Raw genomic sequence first — 17,900 nt, forward strand, 5'->3', positions numbered from 1 at the left:
CGAATCCCTCCGGTGGTCAGCTATGGTCAGTCTATGTGAGACTGGAAATCTCTATGGTCTATGGATGACCTATAGAAAGGGCCTGCCATTCACTTTCCCCGATCATGAATACCTCCCATCCCTTCTTTTTGGGAATGTCACTTACAAAGCGAGTCATTCATGAAAAATCAGTGTTCTTGTGTATTTCTGTTTGCCAAACACATGTTGAAAATATTAGGCAGACAGTCCTACGAAATGTTCCACTCATTCTCTGTCCCATCCCAAGATGCCATTGAGGCGTAACCAATAGGCGGCGGTCAGGCAGGAAAGTAGCCAATCGCGTAAAAGATGAGTTAAAAGAGAGAGATGAGGTTGGCTAGCTGACCAATCGCGCGCGTTTCTAGTACCGGGACTCCACCCCTCCGGGCTAGGCCCCGCCCCATTGGCTCGCTTGTATGGAGTTAGTGGAGGACGTGTTGTGTGTTGTTAGTCTTGTGTATGTCGGACACCAGTGACCAGTCGTGTCTACTGTGTTGGCCAAGTGACCGCTCGGTGGCCCCGTGTTAGATGGGATGTGTAATTAGTGATAGTAACACTTTGCATTATACACATCACTGAGGTGCAAAAGGCAAGGTCTAGAAGCCCAAGTGGACTGTAAACAGTAGGGCTGGATCCTTCACACAAAACCATGTCTACGTACGCCCAATTCGGCTACACCTACCCGACACCCGCCTCACAGGTAAGTTCGAGGAGCACCTGAGGGCCACCTTGAGGTGGCCCTGAAGGGGGTTTAGGGCCCCTCACGAACCCCTCAAGGCCCCGTGTTGCTCTGAGACCCACCGTAAAAATGCTGTCTTTTTATATGCTTTGTGGTGCGCAGGTCGCTAATATGAATCAATAATTCATATTTTTCCCCGCCCCCTTGAGTCGAGACCGATGCCAGATTGGCACCGAGAAGAAGATTCCGGAGAAAAAGGATCCTCTCAGACTCCCAATTAGCACCCAAGATCAGTATTCATAGCCGCGGATGTATTGTCTTTTCCCCTCCCCCTCCAAACGGCCCGCTCTCTCTCTCTCTCTTTCTCTCTCTCTCTCTCTTCGATCGATCCTGGTAGAAGTCGCCGCGACCTACACTCACTCACAAACTCACTCCTAAAATCAAAAGCCCAAAATGCCCCCCCAAAAAAAGTAAAAATAAAAAAAATTAAATAAATTGAAGAGCTGATAGATACCATCCAACTGCCATTGAAAATTCCAATTAATCGCGTACTGAAGTGCGAGAGAGATAAGCGAAAGGATCTTATCAATGTCACCAAGTTGGGAGCTCCTCGCTCTCCAAAGAGCGCAAACACTTCGAGTGTTGTAAAAGTGGCCCTCGAGCCCCTGTCGATCAATCACGCCGAGCAACAGGTACATCAAGTGACAGGAAATGTCAACTTCTGCCTGAGAAAGGGCCTTTCCCTGTGTGAATCCGTTTTCGAAGGAGGGGAATAGGATGTAGTTGGAAGTTTTGGTTGACTTTAGGACGCGATCAAGTAGGGAAATCACTTACGCGAAGTCCATTCCTATTGCTTTGTAAGATGACAAAAGGCGGTAAAAATCACGGGACACCTTACATGCAAAATAAGAGTTTGTTCTTAATTTCTTGAAGTTCATACACATAGTCCTTAATAATATAAATGTTCAAAAGGAATAGGACAAAAAAAAAACACCAGGGGAATCTTCTTTTCGACATTATATATTTTTCACGTTCAAAAGCTTTTAAAGTAAATTTTTTGATAAGATACTATTATATAGACGTGAATATTAATGGCTTTCGTTGCAAGAGTTTATTTTAAAAGTAAGCAGAAAAAACGGCAACTTCGGTATCCTAAGCAGCAAACAGCAAAGCTCTATTAATTCCTAATGGCATATCACATTAAGTTTTTAAGGTTAGCCGCGAATTACGAACGTGCGGTAGAAGTGAACTTTACAAAGTAATTACGCTGAACTTGAATATAACCTTTGAGAAAATTCTGTGATAATCACAGAGCACTGTAAAATAGTCAGGAATCTACCAGACGTTCCAGTTATTTTTTTACCGACGAAAATAATAATTGTAATTTGGTGCAAAAATATTGAACCCTTTGTAATGTATTTTTAACGGCAGAAGTTGTAATACGACTATAATCCTAAAGAAGAAAAAACGAAACCCGGTAACATTAACGATCGCAAATTGTAAAATAAAAAGACCTCTTGGTGAAAAAGAAAATGCCTTTACAGCCGCTCCTTTCCCCAATGCTAAGAATAACATCAATGGACCACTGCGCGCTAAATAAATCAGTATCCTTTTAAGCGGTCTGCGAGATGTCATCGCTCTTATAAAAGGCAATGCAATTTGTCCCGTACATCTTCTTCGGCGTGTTAATAAACGTTGTCATTGCTGTTGCTGTATGTCATTAGCGTCGTGTTAGGTTTGTTGGGAATGCAAGTGCAGCATCCGAGTGCTTGTTATTATCTTTCCTGCCTTGAATGATCAAGAAACATATATAGGTTGCGCTTAGTATTCTCGCGTATAAGTGCATCTGACTTGGAAACTGTTTGGACGGAAAGAATAATGCTAAAAGGAAGAAAAGTGCAAAGGTTTTCCAGGTGTTATAATTCGTTTTTTTTATATACTTTTATTTATTTAGTTATCTGTCTTAACCAAAAATTATCAAATAACTAGAAGTATTAAGTGAAGGTGTCGTCTGGTCATCCGGCCTCGAGTTCTGATCGACCATAATATTAATTTCCACTGAATAAGATTCCGATGCGTTGAGAGTTCGTTATTCGATTAAAGTGACTATGATGTGCATATATATAAATAAAGACACTTGTTATATCGTAATTGTTATGGGATAATATTTAAGTATAATATAAATTCGAACTGCTAGGTAATCCATTGCATTTGAACGATGTTAATTTCTTTCAGCACTGCGCTATAATGTTGAGAATATCTCGCGAAAAGGTCAATTATTACTTCATTATTAATCGAGAACAGCAAATGAACAGCAACGAACCCATTCAAAATGACACAACTTTTCATTGTTATTTTTGGTACTCATTATCAACACTGCTGAAAAGCCTAGGAAAGCACAGTGGGGGGAGAGACGGGAATGTTCAGGATAAGACGCGGACTGGAATAGTGGAATGACCGAAGGTCCGCACAAGGAACGGAAAAGTGGGGAAGGGGGGAGGGTCAGACAGCGCATGGGGGAAACATGGCTTGCTGGACACTGGACGCAGGCAGTGGACTCGAGGTGGCCAGGTAAAGGCTTTGAGCAGGGGATCTACCTAGGGAGGGGGACAGAAAATGGAGGGGGATAGGGGTGCGGGGGTCAACTGAAAAGGGGACGCATGACCACTGGCTTTCTGACGGAGATGACCAATCACATCTAGGGAGGTTCTCCCATGATAATTGGGGAATTTCTGTTCTGTAGGAGGTACCTACCTACCTTTCGCCTTCCATAAATTCTTCTGAATTTTCACTGTGGCAGAAACACAACTGGAGCGAAGACTTTTACCTTTTATTTGTGTAATAATACCCACAGTTATGGTGTTTGTAATGCTGAGGATAACAGTGATTGTTACTATTCTTTTGCTCCATTTAAAATATATTTGAGGATCAATTTTGAAGGCTTCTTGGCTTCTTGAGTTATAGGTGCTTGGGTATACGATGCACACAGCTCTTATATATATATATATATATATATATATATATATATATATATATATATATATATATATATATATATATATATATATATATATATATATATATATACATCAAACACATATACATCAAACACATCAAACGTATATGCAAACTGCAACTGTTTAATTATAAACAGTATGAATACTACGTATTATAAATATTGTGTACATATATATATATATATATATATATATATATATATATATATATATATATATATATATATATATATATATATATCAAACACATATATATATATAATCAAACACACACGTGTGTGCAAGCAACTGCGCCCGTTTAATTGTAGACAGTATGAATACTACGTATTATAAATATTGTGTGCAAGTATATATATATATATATATATATATATATATATATATATATATATATATATATATATATATATATATATATATATATATATACATACATATATACATACATTCACACACACACACACTTCTTCAGAGTTGTGACAATTTGTCAACTGCGTTTTGTTTCGCTTCCTAGTTTTGGCACAGCTCCGGTGCAGTACTAATTTACACATTATTTCTTTGTGAGTGTTTATATGTCGAAACATGACGATGTTCAAAGATATATCAAAATATATCTGTTCAAACGCTCGATGCATCTGGCAAATATTTTCAGGGAAATGATTGTTATTTAGCGCTTATTAATAATATAACAGTCATGTTGACGGTGATGATTTCTATTTGATAACTTAGTTTAGGAAGCATTTAGGAGATTCTCAGGAGGTGCGCTGATATCCAAAATTTTCGGATTTATAGATCAGAGCCATTGCGTCACGTCAAGTAATCGGTGTGATCCTTGCATAGATATTTGCAGTTGCATGGGGCTAATAATGCATAAGTACCAGCTAGATAAATCACTATAAATACAGACAGGGAGAACCCACAAATATTCTCTTGATTCCGAGTCACCTTTTACAGAATGTTTATGGATATTGTCTCCATTACAGTGAACGTAATAAATGAATGATTATATAGAAAAATTAACTATAATTTCTGAATAAACATTGTAGGTTTTGTCATAACGGCTCATATCTTTCCCTTTTCATGTAAGAAAAATATAAACTGGGTCTGGAGCTTAAAAATATTCACAGCATTTTTTTTTATAAAGACTGCATCCAAATACACCCTTATTGCAATTGTGATTTAAGGGTTGCTATAGACAACAGCAAAACTTGAGTATGTTCTTAAACGCGATGCCGTCCTCATTACTGGCAGACTGCAGTAATGTTCCACGTTTTGATAAGGTACTCTTCTCACCTGACCAAGCAGGTGCTTGAAGTTTTCGCACTCGCCAATTCCGTCTGCTATTTCGAGGAGTAAAATACATTCAGGTGCACGTTGGTTGTCACTCTTTGTAAAATCTATAGACTTGGTCTCTTTGTCATTCTTGCAAAATCTATAGACTCCCTTTTTTTCCCGTCTGTTATTGGTATTATATTACAACAAAATAAGCGCTGCGTCACCTCCTCCTTTGCGGGAACTCCCAATCCTTTGTTTGTCTGTCCGACTGACTCTCTCCCTCTCTCTCTCTCTCTCCCTTCCACGGCGATTAGCAGCCTAGCGACCCTCTCCTGACCCCAGCGGTGTGAGGTCAAGAAGGGCCGCTCATTAAGCGAGAGCCCTACCCGTGATAACCGACATCGCCAAATAACCTAATTGTCACTCTGGGCGCCGTTTTGCTCACCGCTGTTTACCTCCGCGGCTGAATGGTGGTTTTTTGGGGGCACAAAAATTGGCTTTTTCATTTGCGAGCGGCCCCGATGATCAGCGATGCTTGGGATGTTCTTCACCGATGAGCCGCTATTTTATTATTATTATTTTTTTTTTATTCACAGATCGGACTCTGCTACTGTATGGGCCAGGGATTTTATTAAAGGTTTAATTACGGATAAGCGTTTTTTTTCTTTACAGATATTAGCTTCGTGCCATAAGATTTTCTCTTATTAAGAACTGAAAATTGGAGATATTACACCCGCTTCCATTATGACTGCCGTTGATTTTGAAAGGATAATTTATAGATTGTTTATACACTAATTGCACTACCGAGAATGTATATTTAGAAGAGAAAAATGAATCGAAATATTTATTATAGTGTCTGTTTTCAATTATATACTGATACATCGCTTTTTAAGTACAGATAACTAAGCTTATCTGTCGGCTAATGTTGTAGGCATTCTCATCATCGATGAAATGTCACTTAAAATCTAGTTGGCCTTTCATAATCCTAAATGGAAGTTTGGCGTGATGTTTAGACCAAAACAATTTTCTTTGCGATGTCTCTGCCGGTGTTCTAGCAATTTTTATTGATCATTTTCCTTATCCGTGGTTATTTTGCTCTATGAAGCTTTCACCTTGGTAAAATATTTTAACTGCCATATCTAACAATTTGACTAAGTGTATATATGTATGTATATATATTTATACATATGTAAATGTATTATATATATATATATATATATATATATATATATATATATATATATATATATATATATATATATATATATATCTATATCTATATATGTGTGTGTGTGTATGTATGTATATATATCTGTGCATGCATGTATATATACATTTTATACCAACGTTCGCGAAGGAAAATCAGCGTCTAGCCTCTAACTTACTCGATTTCTGAGAACTTTCATTAAGTGCGCTGAAGGAGTTGTAGCATCATATTATAAGAGCGTATCAAAACTTGTCATAAAGGATACCGCGGTTCGCTGTCCTTTCGGACCGAGTGAATTGAGTTACTTTTTTTTTTTTTTTTTTACAAATCACAAGTGAATTCATGATAGTATTAGGAATATGGATACTTCTCAGAAGAAAAATACGTGAGGGAGGAGGAGGAGGATCTCTCTCTCTCTCTCTCTCTCTCTCTCTCTCTCTCTCTCTGAGAAAGAGGTTCAGCATGTCGTTAAGGTCGTGTGAATTTTTTCCTTTCCTTATCGTCATTATCAACGTTGAATTTATAGAACATTCGGCGTCCGTAACTGTCCATCTAGGCCACTACCCGCCGGCTTTTATGGCCCCTCTCCCCGTCTGTAAATATATTTTATTGTGAATATATTTCATTGTAAATATATTTTATCCCGCCTCATAAATATCATTGAGACTTAAACGTAAAATGTGACTTTGGCTCAACGACGTCCGAACGATGTGCAAGATATATTATAAGCGCATATCGGAAGCTTTTAGCCGTTTATTATGGCTGCTCTCAGATGAAGTCGTCTCCGAGAATGGCAGGAATCGGACACCGGATGGGCGATCTTGGTGCTCCTCCTCATACCTCGCTGGAAAAGGCGCTCATTTGCCAGGACTCAAATCACATACAAGGAACGACTGTTGACAAAAAAAAAAAAAAAAAAGACTGTCGAAAAGCTGACGATGTCTTTCCGTTTCCAAAAAATTAAATCGAGTATCGTCTTTGTGATCAAGTGAAACCTTCGGACATGTTAATAATTCTTCAGAGACAAGTAATCAGTCATGGGGAACGAATTGTCTTTTGCAAGAAAAAAAAAGATAATCTTTTTGTAATTCAAGCGACGATGAAATATGCAGTAGGCTACTGATCCATAATTATAATATTCGTTAGTCGGGCTAAAGTGACAAATGTTTCATTTATTGAACCGAACTATTTATCTACTGTCGCAAAAATGTTGAACGATTAAGCCAATGTGAATATATATATATATATATATATATATATATATATATATATATATATATATATATATATAGATAGATTGATAGATATATAATACGTATGTATGTGTAGAATAGTATAATAATGTGCGCGCACAAATACTCAATTCAACGCTTATACACTCAGGAATAAGATTTAACTGTAACGAACTTACATGGGAGATTATGATAAAATTATACATAAAGTGAACCTGGAGAATACGGATCTAAATATAATTTTTATATCTGAAATCTTCGGCGCGAAGGGGTTCCGGAGCGCATAAAAGGAACAATATCAATACACATCTTTTAGTTTAAAATGTTTTCAAATAATTTTTGGAGAAAATAAATTCTGTTGGCGGGTATATATTTCTATAATTTCAGAATGGAATGGTTCGCAAATGTAAATTGTTTTGCGTTCTGGTGTCAAGCGAATATTAAATTTTGATAACGTTAGAATGATGGCAAAAACTGAAATAGTCCTCGGTAAAATATGTTTATTTTTTAAAGAATTATTTCCAGTTATCGCAGTGAAAAATTAATAGTTTTTGGAGAAATTGAAAAAGGTCCAAGTACATTATTTGGACGTACCAGCATGTAGTGGATCTTTCCAAGTTGAGTATTCGGAGAAATTTGAAACAATTAGCGTAATTAAAAAGAACCTCTGCCATTATTACTCTTCCAGTAGAAACTAATTAACCAGGTGTCGCCTTTAAAACCCTTATTCACCAGCAGGCTCTTACCACTGAATTATAAGAAAGTGAGAGAGAGAGAGAGAGAGAGAGAGAGAGAGAGAGAGAGAGAGAGAGAGAGAGAGAGAGAGAGAGAGAGAGAGAGAGAGAGAGAGATTAATGAATACAAGGAAAGGGACTATAAAATATGGAAATGAGGAAAGGAAGGCAAAGGGTGTTTACCTTCAATAACACCTTAATGAATATCTTGCGGCCACCTTAACATCGACATCTTACCGGGACGGGAAAATTAAACACTTATAAAAGTCTTTCTTGAGGTGTTGCGGTAATTGTGGGTGGAGTTGATGAATTGTCAGGTTCGGGTGTTGGGAAGTTCGCGAGTGGGCAGAATAGGTGTGTATGGGACTTTACAGCGTATGGGTGTGGGAAAGGTTGGCCGGAGTCATTAGACGCGCTAGTGAATGCCTAAGAAGAAAATGATGTTTTGCAAACGCTGATAATATTAGTGTTGGCCTTGCGGATGATATTGCCGGGTCCAGATGGAAATGAGGCTTCAAGAAGGAAATGACTAAAAGAGTGCTATGACGAATGATGGAAAATTTTATTCGAGAATGAACAGGAGAATTAGTCCTTCGTCAAGAATTCGGCTTTACTGGTGATCTGAAATCGAAAATGATACTCCGACTTGTGTTTTGAAAAAGTGTGAAAGAATGACACCAAAATACTAGCGGGATTTGGAAATTTCCACAGAGGTACCTATATGGAAAACAGGTTCATGTTGCAAAAATTCTCATGGCAGACAAGAAAACGCTAAATTGATTCTGTCCATTGTTTTGACCACATATGCGATACTGAATTTAAATCACAATCGAATTTGTGTACTGACGTAGGCATGAAGGTCATTAGCATAGTTAGTTGGAGCTACAAGAAGCAAAGGTAGGGTGTGCCGTAACAGAGGTTTCACCTAATGTTTGAAGAACAACAAACCGCTTTCCTTTGAGATCGTCCAATTCTCCGCGTCTGAATTTATAGCCATGGAAGTGACTATAGCAACGCGCATTCAGGATGCCTTTCAGTAAGTCCTCTAGCTATTAGTACATGGATCCGTCGGGCTTTGCTATTTCTTTTTAAAACGTCCGAACTCTGCCTAGTATATAGGCCAGCGACTCATCTCTCACATTTCTTTCGCACCCTATGTGGTATACTGAGTTTTTTAAGCTTCTGAAATCGAGTATAGAAATTAGGAAGTTTTGTTCTCTTGGAATCATGTCACTGATAGAAAATTTTCTTCTTAACACACGCACACGTATGTATGCATATATATATAATATATATATATATATATATAATAATAATAATAATAATAATAATAATAATAATAATAATAATAATAACAATAATATATTTAAATATAAATGCGTGCGTGTGTGTGTGTGTGTGATGCAAATATTATTTATACTTTAGGGTTGGGTCTGAAGAAAATCCAAGACAATAGTCACTGCAGTGTGTATATTCTATACATAGTATTAACTGGATATATATATTATATAAATATAAAAATATTAAAGCGAATAACGTTTTTCATAAACAGAACCCCAGCGCAGCGTTTCCAGAACATCCAATATACCGTAGAGCTTAATATAAAAATTCAGCGGCAGTGATTTTGCAATCAACCGACATCCGATTCAATGCTTCACTGATGAGAGTAATATCTTTATGGCTGCTTTTACGTGCTTTGTTTCTCTCATGTTTTGATGGCCTTTGCCTCTCTCCTAGATAACGGCGAATGAAGCAGCGAACTTGGTTGATACGAAATAATGAAGAAAGGGGCGTGTGGGGGAGGGGGGTGTTTGTAAAATGGTTTTAGAAATTATTATAATCTTCAGAGAAAGAGATGAAATTTTTCTGTTAACTCTTTCCGATATTATTATTTAACATAATTTAGGCTATATTCTAAGGAAAAATAAAACCTGGAATTTAATTATTATGCGATATTATAGTGTCATGCTACAACTGATTTTCTAATTTATGAAGTAATACTTTCTCGTAATTTGAAGTCACTGATACTTAAAAATTTAAACCACCTTTTATTAGATCAAAATTGTGATGCACTCTATTTCATAGATGAGGAATTCATGAAAGCTATATTTTCTCCAAATTATTTATCATGAAAACTCAAAAGCATGAATTTTCAAAATTTCATGCACTCTTATTTTCATAAAATTTCAAATTACTCTTTTTTGCTAAAAAATTTACACATTATTTCATTAAGTGAGAAGCAAGAACGGATACCATTTACATAAGTTACGAACAAAATTCACATTATTATTTATTCTCTGAACAATTCCAAATGCCTGACAAATGGTCGCTAAAAATAACCGTTGAAGTACAGTATTAAACTAAAATATACATAACATGAGGCTAGGAGAGACTTCTTATTTTTTATAAGAGATGAAAACTGGAAAATCAAAACAACACCAAGTCAGCTTTCAAATCCTGATGAGCGAGAATTTATTTACAGCCGAAGCAGAATGGAAAACAATCATTGGTTGCGATTTACAAGTGGGGAAAACCTCCGTGGATATGAATTCCGCTTCGCCATGAAATAAACGGGGGGAAATTATATAAGCCGGCGGTTAGGATATGAATTCGGAATAACTGCTGTAGGTGATGGTCCGTGTAAATTCACATTTAACTTTTCAAACAATTCAGCGATTTTTGTTTGCTATTTAAGTGCGTGAAAAATGCAGGTCGCCGGCGATGTGCGACCATGACAGCGTTAATGCCTTTGTGGGGGGCTTTTGGGTGTCAGGGGTCGCCGACCCGCCGCTTTATTATCTGTCCATAAGATTCACAAACGCAAAATAGGATTTGCTGCTTCTCTCTCTCTCTCTCTCTCTCTCTCTCTCTCTCTCTCTCTCTCTCTCTCTCTCTCTCATGCCACTTGTCAGGTCAAGTTACACAAGCTTTGCTCTCAGTAAATATTACAATTCAGTAAATATTACAATAAGACAAAGTCTTCATACATATTACACATACATATATATGTGTTTGTTTGTGTGTTCTTATGTATGTATATATCGTCTTCGCACAAATACATATGCACACAACATATGCAAAAAAATTTTATATATATATTTATATATATAATATATATACATACATATATATGATAATAATTATATATATATATATATATATATATATATATATATATATATATATATATATATATATATATATTATATATAATGTAAGAATTTTACTCGTGTTCTTGATTTAACCTAGCGAAAGCTTTTACGTTATGAATTGATTATCGTTAAATATTCTTATTACCCGATGCTGGATTTACATTACACGAGGTCATTAATGTGTCTTTAATACTGGTGCGTTAAATTTATAAAATATGTGCGACCTACAATCATATAGGAAATATAGTGAAAAATATTTTGTTCTGAAAATCACCCTTGTGAATATTAGTGATGTGGGACCTGTTAAAAAAATGTTTTAATTCAAGCGAACATTTCCAAGGCAAAACTTTGCATCAACATTACAGAACAAAACGTTTCACAAGGGTTCATAAGCTGAGGCTATCTTAAGAGAAAGTGAACTGCAAGATCTATTTTGATAATTTCTTTTAAAACAGAAAAAAATAAGAAGAGATTAAATTATTTTACAACTTTCTACTAGAGGCGAGGCACGGACGACATCTTCAAAGAACGGGGATGGACTGTTTCACAGGCGACGGGTGAAAGCTGTACGTGGAAATGGCGAGGTTTTCTTTTCATTTCATATCATTTCACGTGACTTTTTTTTTCCCGATGTCGCAATGAAATTTTTTTTTCTATTAGCCGATATAGCTGAGCAAGTCTTAAAACCCGATAACGCAATGAATTTTTTTTTCTATTAGCCGATAAAGCTGAGCAAGTCTTTTAAAAGTCTTTTGGGAAATTCATGATTCGCGATGGAGAGATTTCTTAAAAATTTTATTCTTTTGTGGGGAATATTTTTTGCTATTTCAAATTTCTAGAATTGTGCACATTTTCCGTACCACGGGACTACGCTAAAACCCGTGTGGTATCACAAGAACAAAAAATTTCTAGGACGCTCGCATAAAAACCTTGAAAAGTCTAGGATACTGTCTCAAAAATTTATAAAGACGCTTGCATAAAAATCTTGAAAAATCTAGGATACTGTCTCAAAAATTAAAGATTTAATATAACATCATAAAAAATTAGGAGAGCTTAACGAACATTAAAATGATCTATGGAACTTCCATTAGAAATATATGAGCACAAAAGATTAGGGTACCGGAAAGTGGCGTTACAAAAATAAATAAAATCTATGATACAGTCATAAACAAATTCAGATTGGAGTGAAATAAGTTAAGATAATCAGTGATAGCATTTAAAAAATTGAGAAAGTCTACGATAGCATCACAAAAAATATAGATAGTATATGATCACCAATAGAATTGGAAATAAGCTCTAACAGCATCACAAGAACTGTAAACATTCTGGAAAATTATCGGCAAAAGATTTAGGGTAGCACGAAAAGAATAAAGTCTACGGTATTGTATATGAAGGTAATATTTCTTAAGGTTATGAAAATGAAATTATTTTAGAAAATGTGTTGTTCCTAAAGGGAATTTGACATTAATGCGACATTTGTGGCTTATATTATATATATATATATATATAGTATATATATATATATATATATATATATATATATATATATATATATATATATGTTGTATATATATATAATAATTCTCTGGATCGAAGTTGTTCCAGGTAAAGGGAATTTGACATTAATGCATCACAAGACATTTGTGGCTTAATATTGTATTAAACATATATATACAAGGTAATATTTCTTAAGGCATATATATATATATATATATATATATATTATATATATATATATATATATATATATATATATATATATATATATATATATATATATATACATATATATACATATATATATATATATATATATATATATATATATATATATATATATATAAGTTGTTCCAGGTAAAGGAATTTGACATTAATGCGACATTTTTGTGGCTTATATATATATATATATATATATATATATATATATATATATATATATATATATATATATTTATAATAAAATATTGAGCCATAAAATATTTTGCATTGGAACAACTCAGGTCCAAATAGAATTATAGAATGGGCATCTACTCTAACCAGACCAGGATTGGAACCTATGCCATTGTAGGTTGATACACAGGTGACAGTGACAGTACCCATACTGTCATCTCTCTGGATGGCTAAACGGATGATGTCACTGTTGCCTGCGTATCAAACCACAAAGGCGTAGGCTTGAATACTGGTCAAGGTAGAGAGGCAATTGTCATATGTGACTCCCTTTTGGTGTAAGTTATTCCCAAGGTAAAGTAAATTTTCTTTTGATATGGCTTAATATTGGAAATGTTAGAAATTCCTTAAAGTAAAATATAAAGTTATTGGGTTTGAGGCTAAGGAGCATTGGCTCACATAAGACAAAATATTTTTTCATTCATGAATTCTATTGAGACAATCGACAGTTACTTCGATAAAAGAAATCCTATCGAAAGAACTGCCGATTGTCTCAATAGAATTCACGAATAAAAAAATATTTTGTCTTATGTGAGCCAATGTTGCTTAGCCTCAAACTCAATAACTTGATATTTTACTTTTCTTATGGAATTTTTAAAGAAAATGATCAATTATCATATGTTTGTTTACACATGCATTTGTGTGACTGCACATGCATACTGCATGCGCGTTCCCGGTCCTGGCATGAGATTTCCTTCGTTTTTTGTTACATAATAAACGTACAAATTAATGCTAAACAGATTCCTTAACAGATGCTAAAGTTTCCAGGCAGAAACATTTGGTTTCTTGTAAGAAAGCACTGCAAATGCTTTAATATTTTCAAAGTCATGGCCCCCCATCTCTAAAACCCCTTGGTTCATTTAATATGAGAAGAAATTTTAACCAGTCTGATTTGAGAACCTTAACTATTCTCATGGCGTCTATGGTAAAATTTTTTGTTAACTGACAAAGAACCGAAAATAAGGTAAAAAAAAAAAAAAGTTGTTTGTACAGCACTTGAGGTCCGACGGACTAGGTAACATAAGGCTTAGGTATCTACCGCAGCTCTGGTGAGGGAAAACGAATGAGATAAAAAGAAAATATGGTTTTCTAACCCTGAGGAAGAGACAGACCCCCTCCCCTATTAAGGGATTTTATAAGGGCATACGGACACGGTAAAAAAATCGTTCAAAAAATAAGTGCGACTGGAATATTGGGAAAAAGTCTGCGATTCATTTACATAAGCGTACTCGCTGTTTAAGCGCTTCGTCGCTCATAGCATCTTCGCGTTAATATAAAAAATAATGACGACGTTAACTTTAGTAGATGACCCCTTCTAAGTGCTGTCCAGTAATGGATGTTTCAACTACTGATATCTCTTTCTATTTTTATTTCTTTTCCTCGAAAACATCCCACACCCCCACCCCTGCTTCGTTCTTTGAAGGAACAAAGCAACTATCCAGAGGAAAGGATTCTGGAGGCTGGCTTTTCAAATCCAAGTTTTGTTAATCTTGTTAAACAATGATTTTATCTAGATTCTAAAGAGTTTATAAACTAATAGCACAAATATATTTGAATTAAAAGGAAGAATTTAGAGATATCTATTTTGTCAATGCGTAAGAGCGTTTGACACGTATATGAAACCTATGTCTTCCGGAGGATATCAGAGAGCACACCAAGTAATATACTGAAATATATACGGAGAAAGTAATTTCCAACATCGCAGAAATTAAGCACACGCACCAAAGTTAAGGAATCATTATGCAAATAAATAATTTTAATCAGCTGATATACTCCACAAATTTTTAAGTAGAGCATACTATATAATTATCGACTTTGGAAATTCCATATGAGCAAGATTTGTGCTGGCACAGCCCAGGTTAATATAAAAACAAAGCCTTTGCGGTCGTAAGCTTAATGGCTATTTAAGCGCTTCGTCGCTTATGGCATCTTCACGTTAATATAAAAAATGATGACGATATTAACTTTAGTAGATGACCACTTCTAAGTGCTGTCCTGTAATGGCTGTTTCAACTATTGATATATATTTTCTACTTCTATTTCTTTTCCTCGAAAACATCCCTCACCCCCACCCCTGCTTTGTTCTTTGAAAGAACAAAGCAGCTATATAGAGGAAAGGATTCTGGAGGCTGGCTTTTCAAATCCAAGTTTTGTGAATCATGTTAAACAAAGAAAATTTAATACTCTTCATTAACACCGCTTTTTCATCAAACAATCCAACAGAACGGTTCCCCAATGACTTTGGTAGCAGCGACAGTACTGTGTTCTCCTGTATGGTTTTAAGACTTAATTATATGGGGATTGTTTAAAACTTGCGCCTAAAACTATTCATATTCTGATGTATGGAGAAACGAACGTATAGTATTCTTCTGGGTTTGCAAATGGGAGGTATTAAATTAGTTTTTAAACAGAATTATAAAGAGGGCATACCTAGTTCCTGGTTATGAATCGCAGTAGGAAGGTTGTGGCACGCTCCTGGCTACAGAATAGTGCAAGTTACAAAGAAAGCCCAAAGAAGTCATTGGATAGAAAACAAAAGGAGGTAGAGCAATGATGCTAGTTAGTGCGGAGGCTAACCAAAGACTCTTCGTTGCAAAATGGCGGTAGGGGCGGAAAGTGGTAGAGTAAAATGTTGAAAAAAAATTATAAAAATGTTTTAAAAAATGATACAAATTATTTAAAAAAAAGTTAAAACGAACGCTCAGACAAAGAAGAAGGAGAAGAATTCGTAAGAATTCCTGAAAACACACGAAAAAGAACGCTGCGGAGCGTGAGACGTACGAATGACGGGGGGGAAAAAACGCCTTAACGGAATTCCAATCTTTATTATAACCCTGAAAAAGGGTTGTGTTTGGCGCCATATTTCATGTCTCCTTGTCCGAAGGAAGATAAATCACCCCGTGGAATATCCTTTGTTGAAAGAAAAAGTTGCCACACGTACACTTAATCAGCCGATGAAAATAGTGCTGCGTGCCAGACTCATGTGTTGAGATCCATATAGTAAGGCCTTCGTTACCTTCAGTGAAGTTCGATTAAATACATATACTGAAGTCCTTATGATAAGGATACCACATTTTTTTCAGTGTAACCATTTAAAAAATTAAAGTCTCTACTATAATCAATGACATAGTTCATATACGAGATCCACAGAATATGCCCATCTTCGTTCATCGTAGTTAAAATAAATTCTTGTAAGGAAGTCCTTTTAATATGGACGCCGTGAACCTCCAGCGCATTGGTGTCGTGTTACAAAACGTATAGTGTTGCTATATTAAATTAATATAACAAATGCTGTCTTATAGTATCGATGTAAAACATTAATAAATTTAAGCGCTGAATTCAATGAAATACTGCTGAATCTAAGACGACTTAGCTTGAGTTTGGACTCAGCCCTTGTATTCATAATGCCCTAATTTTTCAATATGATCCATATGAAATTACTTACTTGTATTGTCAAAGCAGTGCTGAATTTATAAGGTGAAACGCGTACGATACGGCTTTCATCCATTTTAGAAAATGTTAATATTGTTGGTATGGATCTCATGAGACGATTCATTCGCCAGTTATCGAAGAATGACTATATTCACGGAAATATTAAATTCATTTGCTTAATCCAGTATAATTCTGCTGTCTTACATGTTGAAAGCAGTATTAAATTAGTGAATATCATCATTATCTAATAAACATAACCAAACGTTTAATAATCAAAATATCAGTAAATTTCGGAGTTACACGCATATACCGGCGTCTTTAATCATCAAACGAAGTAGCTGCGACGTAAAATAATATAATTTCTGAAACAGTCTGCTATGCCAATATACGAATCGGAAACGCAAATTCCATTACGAAATCCCTCTCCTTCAGTAACTGTATTTCGTGACTGCAATTTGCATAGATAAGTATTCCGCTACACGGACTAATTCTTGATAAACGAATGTACTTTTAACACTAGCCTTCGCTTCTGCCATTTCTGACTGAGGCCGTGTTAATAAAGGTTTTGTTAACATATCGGTGATATGAAAATGATCCCATCTCCTTGTACTCATGATATTTGGGATGAATCTCTTCTGACAAAAAGTTTATAACGGACACTCAGATTATTATACACACTCACACACACACACACACACAAACTGACAAGTACGCGTCTGCCAAGTAAGAATACAAAAAGAATAAATATAATGGATCCGGTTGTTAATGATGACTAGATATTCTGTCAGCACATCGGTAATAATATGAAACTGATCTCACCTAGTTATGCAAATGATATCTGTGATAAATCCATTTTGAAAATGATAAGTTTTTAATGGACTCTCAAGATATTACACACACATAACAGACACACATATAAGTGACAAGTATTCATTTGCCAAGTATGAATACCAAAAGTACAAACATAATAGATCAGGTTGTTAATTTATCGATAAATAAATGCTTTATTACAATATGTAATATGAAAATGATTTCATCTAGTTACTGTGATGAATCACCTTGACAAAAATAGTTTTAATGAACATCCGGAGAATTGCACACACACACACACACACACACACACACACACACACACATATATATATATAGATATATATATATATATTATATATATATATATATATATATATATATATATACATATATA

General features: G+C 35.3%; 1 protein-coding gene across 2 annotated transcripts in view; it reads left to right on the top strand.

Annotated features, from left to right (window-relative positions):
- The first annotated feature begins 453 nt into the window (after positions 1-453).
- The window catches only part of LOC136825445 (homeobox protein araucan-like), a 186,495-nt gene continuing 169,048 nt past the window's right edge, over positions 454-17,900 (top strand). For both annotated transcript variants that reach the window (XM_067081914.1, XM_067081915.1), the window contains exon 1: positions 454-718. In XM_067081914.1, coding sequence (XP_066938015.1) covers positions 668-718 — 51 coding nt within the window. In that variant the 5' untranslated portion in view covers positions 454-667. The remainder of the gene's footprint in view (positions 719-17,900) is intronic.

The sequence above is a fragment of the Macrobrachium rosenbergii genome, chromosome 37 (genome assembly GCF_040412425.1).
Source record: "Macrobrachium rosenbergii isolate ZJJX-2024 chromosome 37, ASM4041242v1, whole genome shotgun sequence".
Lineage (NCBI taxonomy): Eukaryota > Metazoa > Arthropoda > Malacostraca > Decapoda > Palaemonidae > Macrobrachium > Macrobrachium rosenbergii.